At 43.7% G+C, this 16,682-nt stretch overlaps 1 protein-coding gene across 1 annotated transcript in view; it reads left to right on the forward strand.

Annotated features, from left to right (window-relative positions):
• The first annotated feature begins 326 nt into the window (after window positions 1-326).
• The window catches only part of ITIH5 (inter-alpha-trypsin inhibitor heavy chain family member 5), a 40,749-nt gene continuing 24,393 nt past the window's right edge, over window positions 327-16,682 (forward strand). The window contains exons 1-7 of the mRNA XM_017740354.1: window positions 327-378; window positions 2,306-2,379; window positions 6,384-6,547; window positions 7,294-7,401; window positions 7,927-8,177; window positions 15,117-15,286; window positions 15,831-15,947. Coding sequence (XP_017595843.1) covers window positions 327-378; window positions 2,306-2,379; window positions 6,384-6,547; window positions 7,294-7,401; window positions 7,927-8,177; window positions 15,117-15,286; window positions 15,831-15,947 — 936 coding nt within the window. The remainder of the gene's footprint in view (window positions 379-2,305; window positions 2,380-6,383; window positions 6,548-7,293; window positions 7,402-7,926; window positions 8,178-15,116; window positions 15,287-15,830; window positions 15,948-16,682) is intronic.

Consider the following 16,682-nt stretch of genomic DNA (forward strand, 5'->3'; position numbering starts at 1 on the left):
TCTGCCATGCAGTAGGGTGGAAAGAATGAGACACTTCACGTGTATCTGTACCCATTGCACCTAGAATAGGAAGAATCTCTCCAGAGGCATCCATATCTTTCCCCTCTCAGGAAACAACTTTGTTGTCAACCCTGTTTACCATGAATGCATATTCCTTTCTGTGGAATTCAGCCAAAACCCAACACTGTTGTACAAACCCACCTGTCTAAGTGGGAGAGAATATCTCCACCACTGCCAGTGGTATCTGGGATCACTCACCTGCTTTAGGGGGAAAATCAGTTGCAAAGCTCAGAGAACTGGGTCACAGTGCTGAAATAACCTGGCTGATGTCGCTTGAGGCAAATGAGGGTGTTTTCACAGGAGCTGTGTTGCTGGCAGGTCAGTGGCAGCGGCTGCTTCCACCAGAAAAGCAATGATGTGTAAATAGGTGTGGTGACCTGGTGCCCTGGGACAGCCAGCTCTAGAAGAGGACATCTGTCTGTCCTCACTGAACACCTGAGCCAGGCTGAGAACAGGCAGGTGCTCCCCTACATCGAGACACTGCATTAGAAACAAATCCACAGCACAGCTTATATCCCACACACCATGCTAGGACTAACAGATGGCAATAAGTTATGGGGTCACGACTAGCAATTATCTGGCTTTAATGAGTGTGTTGGAAGGCTTTAAAGCTAAAGGCTGATGGTAATTTGGAAATGGTTCCGTTAGATGATGCCAATGAAGCTGCCTGATTAGAACAGTCCAAGGGACTGATCACAAACCCTGCAGCAGTGCTTTGGCAGTAGTCCTAGAAAACAGGATACTGCTATCTGGTGATTCTTAGCTCCTCACTGATGTACACTGGGTATCCCCAAGACTTTAGAAGATGGTCCTTCAGGGAGCCAAGTCACACAGAGCCTTCTTATGCAATTAAGCAAGCAAACAAAATGGGTTTGTGGTGGGGAAAGATAAAGCCAGGAACCAAGTTTCCAGTTTCACTGATCCGTCTTTAAAAACCTCTGTGACCATTCCATACAGAACAACAGGTGGATTTGTTCCAAAAGGCAAACCTTCAGTACAAAAATACTGAGGGGTATTGATCTCTCATCCCTGCCTCTGCTCCAAGCAGGACCAACTTCACAGACATTTATCTGTCTTGTCCTGAAGGCCCTGCAGTGATGCAGACTCTGGAGCCCCTCACAGCAGGCTCCTGAGGGGCTTTATTTGTCTGAGATAACAGACCCAGACAGAAAGTTTCTTCCAAAACTTAAGATGCAAACAATTCCTCTCCTCTCCATTGAGAATTTCCTAAGGGACCTGTTTTCCCTTGGTTCTAATTTTATGAGATGCTGGCTAAAATAATGCAGAAGGAAATAGCAAAGATTCTCATGGATGAAACTTTAATTTCCCCATTGAGCATTCCTGAGTTTTTCAATGCATGATATAAACAGACATAAAATCATCTCTTTGGCAAGGGCTGCTGCTATTTCAGTGAAAATCAACAGAAAGGGCAATTCAGGTAAAAAAATATTGTTGTATTCTTCTGCTCTCTGGGGTTCCACTGACATTTTAAGATGGCATTTGGCTTCCCTCACTGACAAAAGACTTGCTTTGGGGAGGGACTTGATTTGGAGAAGTTGTTGAGCTGAGTCTCACACCATGTGAGAAGTCGTCAGAGGAGTTGATGAGAAGGGTGATACAGTGGGCTATTGCACTGTCATAGGTGAAGCACTTTGCTTCATAATAAGGTCTGTGGCTGAACTTAAATATTTTTATTCCCTCTTTGCACATGACTAGTGCTTTTCTGTCTCTGAACAATAAATACACAGTACCTGTGGAGAGTATTTAGGCAACAGATCTGTTCTTGAACTAATATTTATCCAGCTGAAGCTGTAACTTCAATTTAAATTAATTATAGAAGCATAGAATGATTTGATTTGGAGGGAACCTTAAAGATCATCCAGTTCTGAACCCTTGCCATGGGCAGGGACATCTTCCACTAGTCCAGGTTGCTCCAAACTTCATCCAGCCTGGCCTTCAATATTTCCAGGGATGATTTTAGCATCCAGGGCCGGGGGGCTAAAGGCTGAGCTTCCTGCCATCATATAGAGGGTCCCTTGCCAAGCACCATTTGCAATACACCCAGCACCTCCTTGCCTGAGACAGCCACACTGCAGTGCTGAGCTTTGATCAGTGGGTCTGTTAATGTAGAAGAGACTCGGGTCTATTTTAACCAGAGGAGCATTTGAACCTGGCCATGGGTGATCAGTCACACAGCCCTGTGTCTGGGATTAAACAAGTGACACGTCTGCTGTAAGATGAGTAGGCTCCACTAACTCCCTTAACTCTTTGCAGGTTGCTCGCCGTGTCCCAAGACAGGCCAAGTTCCTGCAGAGGCTGGTATGTATCACACCCTGCCTTTATTTTACCTCACAGGAACTGCACTTTCCCTGCATGTATGTGTGTGTGTGTGTGTGTGTGTGAATCCCTGTGCCCAGGAATGAACTAACTATGTGATGGTAAAATGAGATTCTGGGTAACAACAACAACAAAAAATCTTCATTTTGATCAATGCAACAGGTGCAGGTTCTTCTAATACTTCCCAACCCATCTTCTCAAGCCCAGATTTGGAACAGGAACTCTTAATGTTGCAAACCTTAACCACTCAGTGAACATTAGCCTGATGAAATCTCATTGAATTTGAAGAGAAAGGGAGATTTTGCTTTGAAATTTGAAGATCTGTTGTTCTCTGACAAAATCTACTGAAGAAAGGAAGAAAACAAGGAAGCAATATCCTTCTTTCAGCACGGAAGTCCAAGATTTAGATGTAGAGAGGCAGCCAGTGGAATTGCTGTTCATGGCCAGTTATTTTTCCTGGCTTTTCTGGGGACTTCCCAGTAGAGAACTGGTAGAACTCATTTCACACACTGAGCAGCCATCACCTTAACAGTTTCTGGTTCCTTCATCTTTGACAGATTGGAATCAGCAGCCTAGAGAGAAACTCTCAGGCTTATTACCAGTTTATTACTTCTAATCTGAGAGACAGTCAATTTGTTTTGATGAAAGCAACTGATAAAGGCAAAAATACGGAATGGATTTCATTTATATTCAGCTCTTTTTCTGTCTTTCCAAATATTTCATGTAAACAAGCATAAAATAATTTGTTTGGCAAGAAAATTTCAGCTGCCAGTTTATCATCATAACCAGGACACCTCCACAAAGCATCCAGCCAACCTGCCTCATAGCAGTGTGCTAATCTGCTGCCTTGGCATTCCCTCACTTAATTTTTAATAGGGATGATAAATCACAGTGATAATAACATTAAACAAATGGTTTGTTTTGCTTTTTTTTTTTCCTTTGAGCTGCCTCTCATCTTCTGAAGGCCTTAATAAAAAGTGCAGAAAACTAACAGGCGTTTGTGCAGCTGTAAGTCAGAGCACCAGGCACTGATGGATTGTGCAAGAGCTCCAGGGAATGCAGCACAGGAATCACAGGCTGGAACTCAGGCTGCCCACCCAGCCTGACTGAGCAACCTCTTTGGAAAAACAGCCTTTGCCCACACCATTTATATCTTCTATATACAGGGAATAGCAGATCCCTTCCAGGGTTAGGAAGATGAACCAATTCATTCATCCTCAGCTGTATGTGATGCCCTTATTCAGTGTTTGATTTCTCCAACACAAACTCACATCCACCAGGAAGACAGAGGGGTGTTGAATGTCTTTTTTTGTTGTGTTTTTTTGCCATTCCGCAGATTTTAATGATATCAGAACTGGAGCTTGCTCAGTGGGATCAAGATATTTGCCCCATCCCTGGAAGTGTCCAAGGCCAGGTTGGACAGGCCTTGGAGCAACCTGGTCTAGTGGAAGGTGTCCCTGCCATTGTTGGGAGGTTGGAACTGGATGATCTTTAAGGTCCCTTCCAACCCAAACCATTCTGTGATTCTGTAACAGCGGTCAGCTGAAGCCAGCAAAGAGTGGATTTAGCAAAAAACACCCTAAGTGATGTGTTTTTTCATATAAAATATCATTAAGCTGCGGAACTCCTTGCTACAAGATGTTGCAGATGCTAAAATTTACATGGATTCAAAAAGCAGCTGTGTAAAATAATAGAAGAAAAATCCACAGAATACAAATATACCACCAAAATACACCCTTGACTTGGGATTTCCTTCAGCCACAAATTACTGAAAACGGAGAGAATATTTCTGGGTTGGACTGATTTGACACTCTTCTCTAAGCATGTGCTGTTGGTCTCTGACAGGGACAGGCTACAGGGTGCCTACCAGGGTTAGAACTGCTTTTTTCTCACCTAACACCCCCATTCTCACGTTGTTGTCATAACAAGGGCAAGTTTGTGTTCTCTGTCACGTTCGAAAGACTTTCTGAGTTCCTGTGAATCTACCAGTGCATTCACAGTGTCAGACAGGTCACTGCAGAGCCACTTGTATCTAAAGTAAAAGGCAAAGGGCTTGATCTTCTTTTGCTGAAGATCTCTCAGCTGCACATAAACCCACAGTTTATGATGAACTGCAGCACATGGGGTGAATGCAGAAGGTCTGAAGCCAGAGAATTTGCTGTAGTTTCTGATTCTTTCTGTAACTTCTGTTATTAAATAATCTGTGTACCTTGCTATGCCACAGGCAATTAGTGGCATGGAAGACTGAATGAACCATCAGCTCATTATAACTGAAAACATTCCTACAACCCTACTTTCAATCAAAACTACCCATCCTTTCCACCTTCAGGATAACGAGACTGGAAAGCCATGCTTATGTATCAGAACAGCAGGATCTAGTTCTAATTAAAAGCAGTTAATTAAGCAGTGGTCTAAGGGCGGGGCATTAGATCTGTACAGGGGTGTTCTAGTCTAGATCCACAGATCCATTGCACTGATCTGCCTAAAATCAATGAGGTGAATCCTACCCTGGAAGTTCTAATCTCTTGCCATTGTGCTCCATGTGAGCTGAGCAGCGTCCTGGACACAGGACACATAAATAGATATCTATCATGATTAGGTTAATCTGAGACACATTATCAGTCTTTCCAAGCCTTGAAATTGTAGGCAGGCAGGGCTTTATGCCAAGTCTGTTAGTAAATCTGTGTTTCCAGTGGATCTTCATTCTTCCACTTGCCTGGAATTCACTAACCCAGCAGCTTGGTTAGTTGGATGCTCAGTTACTTCTGATGCCATCAGCTACTGCAGAAATATTCTTGTTTCATACTGAGACAAACACTTGCTCCCTTTCTTAAGCCATTTGCCAAAATTATTTTTGTTCTGAAAGAAAGCCTGGACATGCAGCTGAAGAGCCTTTTTTTGTCCTCACAACTCTTACGTGACTGTGAGTTTTTATCAACCTCAATAGGAAGAGCCTCACTGTATTTGGCTCAGTGAGATTGCTCTGTATTTACAGTGTATTTTACCCTTTATCTCCCTTCTGGTTTTGAAGGTTTGGTCTTTGATTGTGTAAGCTGATGTACAGATTTTTTGTTCAAGGGCTGCTTACAGTTAAGTACACTGACATATTCCAGGAAGAAAACATTTGAGCTCCATGGAGATGTTGCTGTCAGAAAACACATTAGTCTGGAGAAATGCTCCAGCTCAGGACTTGTGCACGAAAACTCATTCCCAAGAAGCAGAAATTGGCTTTCAGCTTCCATTGCTACATCATGTGTCATTCACTGCTGTCTCTGCTGCTTCTCTGCTGGAAGGAGTCCAGTTTGGGCTAAAAAGCTTAAAATATTTTGCTTGAGATGTCACAGTGTCAGTGTTTTTTATTAAGTCTCTTCATCCATTGGTGCAGACTTCCAGGATGGATTCTCAGCAGAGGAGGACTCAGTTGACTCCATTGACAGCAGTTTCTCTGTTTACATAACTTATGGATCTGACTGGATGAATTTGAAGGTGCTGCTTCATACATGGTGATGTCAGTCTTTCAAGAAGTTTTCCATCTGCTCTTGTGCACAGTGCACAGGGCAGGGTCTGTGACACAGTTCTGGACCCCATGGGGACATATTTTGGGCTTCTCTTCCCCGGCCACAAGGGAATAATCCTGATCCTCTCACACAGTCAGAGTTGAAGGCTTCAGTTTAGGACACAGATGGATTTTGTCAGGGTGTTTCACAACTTAAACGTTGGCATAAGCAGAGCTCTCAGACCCTTCCCAAGCTCTGGTGAATGTCTGTGGCCTCTGTGCATGAACAAAGGCAGTACCGCATTCCTGATTTACTGTTCGCAGCTCACCTCTAATTTTGAGGACAAGCCCACTTGCCTGTTGTTGTCAGGAGGTCTAATACTCATCAGGTGGGAGTTTGCTAGTACATATTAAATATTAAATCCATTGAAACGCTGAAGGGGTGAGTTACCCAGCTGTCTGTTTAGAGGTGACCTTTTGATTCCTACAGGAAACCAGGCCTCGGATGTCTGAGTTCCACGTGAGATCCACGATCATTTCCCGCTACGCTTTCACCACCGTGTCCTGCACCATGGTGAACAGCGGCTCTGAGGCACGGGAAGCGGTGTTTGAGATGCAGATCCCAGCTGCAGCTTTCATCTCCAACTTTACCATGTAAGTAAGTAATGCACAGAGCAAGTCTGTGGATGCCAGGATACTAAACTCAAATCCTCAATGTAAACAGGGAGGGAAACTATTCTGTTTTCCATCTGAGTGTATTTTAACCACTTCCTTGTCCTCCTTTCTCTGATTTGAATGAGAAAACTCTCTTCAAGACCTCAAAAACCTTTCCAGAGAAAGTTTCAGCAAAACTAGCACATGTATTTATCTCGCCTGACTGACTGTAATGCCTAAGAATCTTCTTGTTCTTCCATGTTCTCCATGTTGCCAGTGGAACAGAAGTCAACTCCAACCAGCAGATAGGTTCAGTGGCTGCTGGAGGTGTGAATGATAAACCAAATAGAGAGACACCTCATAGTGAAATGACTAATAAACTTTTGGTCTGAAACATATTTGGTTTGATCATGCTCAGATCCTCTCTACAGGCAGATATTGGGGCCACAGCTTCAGACTTGACCAAAGGGGATAGGGGGCCCAGTCTTTAAGAAATACAAATACTTCCATTTAGAGTGAATAGGAGGAATAACAGACTTTTGCCTTTGTACTGGGCTGGTATGTCCAGCCAGGGAACTTCTGAGTTGGCTTCTGTCCCAGACACTTGGGTGGACTCAGGAGAGTGACACCAGCAGCACTCTGAGATTCTTCTCACATCACCGTCTGTGAACTCACCTGCAGCAAATGTACATCTGTCACTGTACTTGGGTGCAGAGTGACCATGCTGACATCTCTGATCTCTCCAGGAGCATTGGCAACAAGACTTACTATGGAGAGGTCACAGGGAAAGAAAAGAAAAATAGCAGCAATGCCAAAGAAAGGCACAAGAAACCTCCGAGCCCCACAGAGGGAAGGTGAGTGTTGTGCATTTGGCTGTGTTCTGGGAAGGGATGCACTTTCCTTCCACCTTTATCTTGGCTGCCTTGGCATGCCCATCCATGGATTTACAGGCAGGAGCAGCTAAACTGAGTGTTATCTGCACTGTCTGGTGTCATTCCTATACTTCAAGCCATGTAAAATTGCGTGTGGCCTTTTCTAACCCTGCCACACAACTTGTTAAATTCCAAGATGCTCCAGGATATACTACTAGGGGAAAGAATTCTTGTTACTTCCTGAATAATAGAAAGGAAATTTAAGATCCTGTCATGGACAGAGTCATCCACTTCACTCAAGAGGGGAGCAACAATATACTTTATTTATATAAAGTAGTAAATCAACAAAGTTCAATGGTAAATGCAAAAGGGGTTCAACAAGAATTGATGGGAAGGTTCACTTGATTATTTATAGGGAACAGGGTAGGCAAAACCATCAGTGGGAGGTGAAGGAGGTGATGTGTGATGTGTATGGAGTGTGAAAGCATCTTTGGATTTCCCTTCCAGGGAGAATGGCTATGAGACCTTCAAGGCCTCTGTCTTCATTCCTCGCAAGATGCAGGCCAGGTTCATGCTGCACTATGAAGAACTTCTGCAAAGGCGACTGGGGAAGTACGAATACACCGTCAGCATCCGGCCCCAGCAGCTGGTGGGGAGGCTACGAGTGGAGGTGAACATCCTGGAGAACTCAGGAATAGTGTCCCTGGAGGTGCCTCCCCTTCGAAACAGCAAGCAGAAAGGCAATGGGAAAGCTGAAGGTAAGGAGTGATTTTATGACTTGTGGTTCTCTTGTGGGGCCTTGATCACTCCTCAAGAAGTGGCCTGGCAGTGTTGGATCTGTTTTCTCTGGATGACTGTGTCTGTGTGGTATCTGTGCACAAGCCTGTGAGCACTTTGAAGCTTCATGAATACAGGGCTGATCCCATTCATCTCAGTAACAGGCCTTTATTTTTTGCTATTGTCTTTAAGAGCTTTGAACTGGGCCTTCAGGCCTTGTGCTCAGCTCTGGAGCAGGCTCTTCCCTGGCTTCCACATCTCCTGGGAACTGTTTATTTTAAGTGAATTGTTTTTTCCATCCATCCATGCCAAGGCAGATAGGAAATCCTGCACTTCAGAACATGGGAAATTCCAAGAGGAAAATCCATGTTTTGCCAAAGTACTAAGTGCTATCTGAGCATCTGCTCTTACCTCCAACTGTCCTCGCTTGCTGTTCAGACAGTGTAAAGGTAATTTTTTCTGGTGTAAACCAACAGTGAGGGGCTCGGGACACTGTGATTGCAGCATGTTGTCAAAAAACTCCAAAAAAGAAGGATGGAAGGAGGACATAGAGTCCTTTGGGACTTGACCCTCAGTCACTCCAAGCAATACAGTGCCGGCAAAATCAGTGGAGCTGTTCATGTCTGCCACAGAAAGATCCTAAAGCACATGAACTGGAATTAAACTGATTGCTCAGTGGGATCCTACTGATTTCATCCAAATCACAGTGAGATCAAGGCTCTCAGTGACTTGGACTATCTTCAGGTCAAGCCTCATTAGCCTCTGTGTCGTACATCCACGTGCCGTGAGATAAATGTGCTCTGCTCCTCATCAGGAGAGGCAGGAAGCCTTTTTTACCTATCAGGGAGTATCACAGTGCATTGTTAGCCTATGGTTTCCTGCAAGACTTCTGGCATTGATCAAGGCTAGAGACAGACTAAGCAGAGCAGACACACTGTTGGTCCAGGGCAGTATGGAAATTCCTACATGTAAATGACATACAGGGAAAACTCATGAAACTCACTATCCAAATGGCAATCTGGGAGCACTGACGTTCTTGGCATCATGCTTCAGATTTCAAAGAGTTCATATAAAAATGGGCCTGGGCTGTAGGATTCCATAATCCTCCCTAGCCAGTAAAATGTATATAAAATAGGGGTCCCATTGCAGGATGGGTAATGCAACTGAAGCTCAGATTCCCTGTGCTTTATCTGTGTTCAGAATTCAGTTACAGACCTTTTCTGTCTGGAATCATCCCATGTGGTTGTCCGCTATATTCCAGCTGTCATCTCTCAAGCTGTATCCAAAAACAAGCCATCAGAGCCATTAGCTCCTCCCTGAGAAGCCTTCCTGCTCATATGACACCCGAAGACCCAAGAGTGCGGGATCTGCACATCCAGTGAGACCTCCAGGGGAGGCTGTGGGTTTTTAAGTGAGACAGGTGAATTGTGAATCTCACATTTAAAGAGGGGCTGCTTGGCAGACAGTCTGTAAACTGGGAGTAAACCAGGAAAAAGTGTCTCTCTTAGATTCTCATGGCTTAAAATTCTTCAGTACCATTTGGCTGGGAGAGCATGGAAGCGAAGCATACCAGACCAGGTGCTGCAATACTGTGTTACCTGTGGTACCCAATTTAGGGGTTGTGACTTAAAAAATTATGACATTCGAAACAGAGGCCTGAACATTGGAAAATGGTACTGCCTGACCAGTTTGAGTTTGAATATGTCATGAAAATCCTTTTCCTCCATTTCCTGTGTTTAAGAAGATGTCTATAGTGTCTCACAGTTAATGATAAAATATGAGATTTTTATAAGTATTAATAAATTGCTTGAGAGTATGGAATGAAAAACATTCCATGCTATCAAGCCTCAGCAAACAAGGGCAACCCAGGTACTTGTTAATAGATCCTTTGGGGCAGATTAGAGTGAAATGACAATGAATGATCAGTGTTTGTTAATACACATGTAGGGTTTATTTTAGAACAACTTGATTGCACAGGAAAACAGATATGTTTTGGTTCTTATTATCTCTAGTAATATGACAAAATAAAACCATAAAAATATCACTTAAGAGAATGTATAAGAGTAGAAAGATCTCACCACCTGAAAGACTTGTGACAAGACTTGGTTGTTGTAATTTCAGTGTCTGATGGTCACAGGCCAGATCCATCAAATGGTGAGAGAAGACGTAGAGAAATCTATTTCGTTTATATTCACTCAGGTTCAGGTGGGAATGCCCAGGTACCTCCCCCGTGGCAAGGAGTTTGAAATGGTTGTTGGAGTGTTGTGGGTCATGGGACACTTTGGGAGTCTTTGACAACTTCTAAGAAGATACAGCTGCCTATTAAATTAGCGTTGTTGAGTCAATTACGGCCTATTATGGCCCATTAGCAGAGTGAACACCTTCAGGCTCTGTGTGGATGTCCTGGCACTGCCTGGGCAGGGGAGTTATCACAGCTGAGTTCACTTGAAAAGGACAAAGAGACCAAGTTCCCTCCTCCCAGGGTTTGCTTCTTTCCTTATCTGGTCCAACACCAGCTGCAGCCTGAGCTGGGCTGTGCTCACCCCTAGGTGGGTGCTTTGCACCTCGGCAGCTTCCCCTGAATGTCTGAGCCACCAGCATCCCAGTGTCTCTTCCAGTGTCTTGTGGATACGTTCTTCTCCTGGCTCTTAGAGAGTTCTGCATGCATCCTCTCTGAGTATGGAGCAGAGACAATGTGATGACAGGTCTTTCCAGGATATTTCCTTTGACAATAACTCCTGTGCACATGGCTCCATCTGGGAGTTGTATTTTTCCCAAAGGAAGGTATTAGGCAAGTGAGTTTTGGAAAACAATCTTTTGACATGTGCAGGCACTGTCCTCTGTCGCATGCAAACCCCAAAACAGGAGGCATTGAGGCCAATGATCCTGACATCCTCTGGTGACCTCAGAACAGAGCCACTTTCTGAATGATGTCCTGGATGCTGTCCTCATCCTGTTCCTCCAGTGTAGCTGTGTGAGAACTAGCCATGGGCTTGAGCAGGAGGCACTAGGCTGCTTGAGGATGACTGTTTCGTTCTGAAGTCAAAGGTCTCGGAAAGCTTTTTATTTCTTATAACAGCTGTCTGGAAGTTTCCACATGTTAGTGGTGGATGAACTCTGCATTTGAGCTCTAATTCTGACTCTGCCAGACTCCAAAATAATTTAGGTTTAACCGTTCCTCTGTGAGGATGATAATTTCGTATGGAAAATGCTTTTTCCTGTTCTGTTTACTTCTTCAGCTGAATTTAGTGGAAAGATTGTCTGAAGGCTCTACTAACTCTCTCAGTGTGAGCACAAACCAGCCCAAGCATTTGGAGCTCATCCATGCTCTGGACTCTGAAACATCTCATAGATTTTTCTTTCTCTGTCACTTGTTTAAAAAGAACAAGGCCAATAAACAGAGGAGAATAATTGTGATCCAGATATCAAATGCTGCTTAAAAAAGAAACCTGGGGGAAGGCATAGGAACTGTGTTTAAGAATATAAAAGGCTGCTGCAAGGAGGAAAAGGATCCTGTGCCTTCTGTGTCTATAGCTGAAAGAACAAGAAGCCATGGGATTATAATCCACAAGTTAAAATGTAAATTAGACATTGAAAACATCTAACAGTGAAAAAAGTGAAGCTGTGGAAAGGACTGGCAAGTGCAGGCACCGAGTTTCCATTCCTGGAGGTCTGGAGTGTTTCCTGATTGTATCAAAATCTAAGTAGGAAGGGATTTGGTCTGGGAACATGGGATGAATTAGATAAATTACCTTCCAGATCTGATTTTTGTTATTCTAGAAAAAGAATAAGGCTTTTTGGACCTTTTCTCTCAGACCATTTTTTGGTTTTTAACTTCTGTCCCAGAGATGGAGATGAGTGGCTATGAAGAGGGTGGGAGAGATTCCTCAGCAATTCTTATTTACAATGGCTGTGTGAGACAGCCTTGGAAACCTCCTCTCCAGAGATCCCTAGAGTACTGTTTGTGTTACAGGGGATGACACTTATCACCTCCGGAGAGTGTTTAGAGAAGCAACAGAGGGAGGCAGTGTGATCCACATCACCTAGATTCCACATTGCTTTAAAAAACAGATGACGTGTGATTATGCTCATTTACCAGGCGGGGAAATAAGGCATGGAGTTGCTACCTAAATCAGCTGATTTCCAGCGGTCCATGGAAATGTTAAGACTGGAGCTCATGCTGTTGTGGTGCAGGATCTTGTCCTCACCCATCACTGTGTTTATGGCAGAGAAACATGGAAGTGCTGCCTAAAGGCCACGGACATGGACGTGCAGGAGGAATAAGGAGGGAGCTTCTGTTTCCAGCATGGGACAGATTCTCACTGACCCCTGTGTGAGATGAGAGCCTAACCCACAGCAGGCTTTCCTTTCAGCATTTAAGGAGAAGTAACGTGAAGCCCTCAGATCAGAAAATATAAATGAACTTTAAAGCCATTTCTATGTATTCTAGGCATTTCCCACACACTGGTAGTTAAATGGGATTTCTGGAAGCAATAGAAGACAGATGGAAAAATCAAGAAGGCAAATACAAGCAAATCTGATGCATTATGTATTAAAAACATATTGCATCTGTTGATTCATCAGATCAAAGGGCAGCTATAAAAATAAAAACAGATCAAGACTGAGGTAAAATCTTATAGTGATGTTGATTTATAACTTACCTTTGCCAGGAGGAATCTGAACTGTACACGGATTTTAGAAAAAATGTCAGAGCTCTGGGTTATCATTTTATAATCCCCCTCTAAGATCCAACACTAGTGTCCTTATGTGATTTCAGTGTATTGGCTGGGACCTCCCCTTCTGTTTCCATCAGGATGAATGGACTGGAGCTGGCACAGCATGACAAGCTGTGGTGCAGAGTCAGTTCTTGATTTTACTGAAATTGAGTGGTGTCTGTCACGCAGTCTCCTTGGACAAGGCTTTTGCTGAGGACTTTTTTTCACATTCCAGCTGCTCTAACTATAATTTACTTGTGTAAAAGTTGGGCCTATGATAAAACCCCTCCCTATCTCAGTAGAACAGTCTTGTGCCTTGTCTATTCAAATGCCATCATAGGACAGCTGTGAAAGTAAAGCGAAATCATCCTGGGAGTAACATCCTAGAGTGCTATTGACTTATGAATCTTACTCTCATTCTTTTGCCTAGAGGAGCCTAGATTGTACATAGCACTTCAGAGTAAGAGTTACAGATTTGTCTAATCATTTTATAAACACACAAGGACCCCAATCCTGGCATTTCTACAGACTTTGACCTGTGGGAAGTCAGGTAAATTAGGTAACCACTCCATGCCTCCATTTTCCTACTTGTTAAATGGACATAATCACATATTTCTGGTTTTGTAAATCACGGTGGGGTCTGGATGTGAGGTTGTGCTCATTGCTGCACACAGATGTCACATTGCCTTTCCCTTTGCAAAGGGGAAGTGCCACTGCTGATTACATAAACAGAGCTATAGGAACCCCTGGAGTGGAGCTTTCCCAGACCGCCTTCACCTTGTCATTTGGATCAGTATTGTTAATTTATTGTTAATTAAAATTATCCTAAAGCAGATGTCTGTCTGGCCAGATGTACCATACCCTAATCTCTGACGCTCTTGACCTGATCTCCACTTGCATAGTGTGAGCCTAGAAATTAAGCTGAGATGTAGGTATTTGCATTGTGTATACCTGAACTGGAACTGAAACTCTCCCAACCCTGATTTCCCTGTCATACCACAGATTTTTTGGGCATTTTTGGCAAAGATTTGATATTTCCCCTTACAGTATAATTAAGCAGCTGATTCCTACCAATTCTAATCAGCCCAGGAGCAGACATAATAGAACTTCTGTGCCTCAGAGGAGTGTTGGAATAATCACTGTGAGAGCTAAAGCACCCATGAACAACTTCAGTTGAGACTCTATTTTCATGTTTTCAAAGAGTTAGGAAAAGGGGGAAAGCCCTCAAAATCTGGAGAAGTTCAGGGGCCAAATCTGACCTTTGTTCAGTCTCGTGTAAGGGTCCCAATGGAGTTCCAAGGGCAAGAACGGTTGGCAGACCAAAAGAGGGTAAGGTGGGATTTTTTTTACATAGGGAGGCAACAGGGAGCTTCCACATCTCTTAAGTTTTAGAGAATGAGCACAGATAACAATACAAGGAGAGTTTCCTGCAGGGTGACTCAGACCTAAGTAATTGTCTTTCTCTGAGGTGCCCTCCGCCAGGCACATCCCTCTTTATTGATTCAGGATGGATTTTCAGAGTTTAGGATGAGTTATGTCTTAGGGATGCAGTTTGTGTGACTGCACTGGCAGTGTTGGAGTTTGTCTGAATTAGTTAGACTGAAATTGCAGTGACTATAATGATAATTTTCGCTGAACATAAAGGCAGCTAAGGTGACTTGTCAAACTGCAGACATTATATATAAGACACTTGTCAGATCAAGGGATCAGTCACTCAGATCAATCCCACCTCACATGCCTGCAGTACGTCTGAACATGCCACCTCAAGAATTCTTTATAGTCAATGAGGAAGAATCTACAGTGTGATTCATCTAATCCAGGAAGAAATGTTTAAACAGGTCAAATGAATCATGCTTGCATCCACTGGCAGGATCTCAGGTGTAGGATCTGCATCCTGGCTGTCTAGAGCTGGCTGCAATTAACAGCATGTACATATCTGAGGCGGTGTGTTTGGCTGAACAGAACTGAACACAGGACTTTTGTATAAACGTTTTTAACCCTGATAGCAATGCAAGATGGGTTTCAGTTTAAAATTAGAGGAGAGGGGTTATTAAGTTCTCTTTTTCTCACTGGTGAGCTGAATCTTCAATCTCAGCAAGTCCCTGTGGTGGTTGACCTGGCTCCATGGCAATACCACCTGTGCTGTGCTTTGACATCTGTAAGGCAATGGGAAAAACCTGTAATATTGTGGTTTTATCTCAACAGGTGATGTGTCTCCTCCTCCCTCTACTGTCATTGGGCACACCAAAACCTTAGCTAAGGTTACATTCAATCCCAGTGTTGTTGAGCAAACCAGGATTGCCCGAAGTGGAATTTTGGGAGATTTCATAATTAGATATGATGTCAACAGGGAGCTGAGTGTTGGGGATGTTCAGGTACTGTACACATAATAATCTTTTCTGTTTTATTAGCTGTACCTGAGGTGGTTCAATTGTCTTGCTTGCTCCAAATTCCTAGAAAATGCTTTCAAAGTGAAGGCTACTCCTCCATCTCGTAAGAACTATCCAAAATAAAACCAGTCAATTGGCAGCCACAAGATGGACTTCAACTTCATTGAGCTTCTTTTTTGTGTCTGCTTTTCAGTTTCTCAATATACTGGCGGTACATATCTGGATACAAGGCCAGTCCCTCAAGTGTGTGTTGTGGTTCTGATTTGTGGGCACACGTGTTATATCCTTGCTGCATTTGGAAGGAAACCCCAATGTCAGTCATGGAAGGAGATATGGAGAGGTCCAGCTGGCTCATCCAGCCTGGATAAACAGGGGACCAGAAAGAAGAAGGAAATCAAGCAGCATTGATACCCTCCAGTGTACACAGAGTCACTGGAAGCAGCCAAATATCTAAATATCCTATAATGATGTGTGTGGAATATTGCACCACGATCTGGCTTTGATTCCTGGCTCCCTTGCTCTTCCACAGATCCTCAATGGGTATTTTGTGCACTACTTCGCCCCCACAGATCTTCCTCCATTGCCAAAGAACGTCGTGTTTGTGCTGGACAGCAGCGCTTCCATGGTGGGGACAAAGCTGAAGCAGGTGAGCTCCTTGTGTCTGCTATGGACTGCTGGGCTCTCAGGTGGCAAAGCTTGGTCCAGACTTTGTCTCACCATTTTTCTTCTGCAAAATGTTTGCTGTGTGTGAGGTGAGAGGTGGCTCTGAGGACACAGAGGTGAGATGATTTACCTGCAATGGAAAATGATCATGTTAGTGGGAATGGAATGGGAACAAGAAGTGTAGAAGGATTCACCACTCTGTAAAGGTCAGTGCTGCCAAAACTGAGCATAGGGTTGTCCTGGGCAGTTCTGTTCTGAGTGGCTTGAAAAGAGGCAGATTAAGGAGAATTCCAAAAGCAAAGTGCATTCAGCTGTGTCCAGTCTAACAGCACAGAGAAGACACTGCTGCCTTTAAATTACCTTGGCAAAACACTTAGTGAAGTATAGCTCAAGAGGTTCTGCTGAAAGAAAAGTAATTTTGTCCTTTTTGGGAATCTGAGTCTTTCAGAACAAATCTCAGATGTTTTCCCAGGGCACAGACCTTAACGTGAGCCACCATACCAAGCTGAAGGGCACCTCAAATATAAATGGAATATGGATTCTATGGATCCTAATTATCTTCCCCAGTGACTGGGGAAGAAGATGACTCTCTCATCAAGAGAGTTATTAACAAGCATTCCTAGTCCTTTGCTGAATGAGGTCTCAAATCAAGATGCCTGTGACTCTGTACAAAGTCCTGTGGACAGGGCCTGGCTCTTGGCTTTCTGTTACCCTCCTG

This window comes from Corvus brachyrhynchos, unplaced genomic scaffold, assembly GCF_000691975.1.
Source record: "Corvus brachyrhynchos isolate BGI_N302 unplaced genomic scaffold, ASM69197v1 scaffold307, whole genome shotgun sequence".
NCBI classification, from domain to species: domain Eukaryota; kingdom Metazoa; phylum Chordata; class Aves; order Passeriformes; family Corvidae; genus Corvus; species Corvus brachyrhynchos.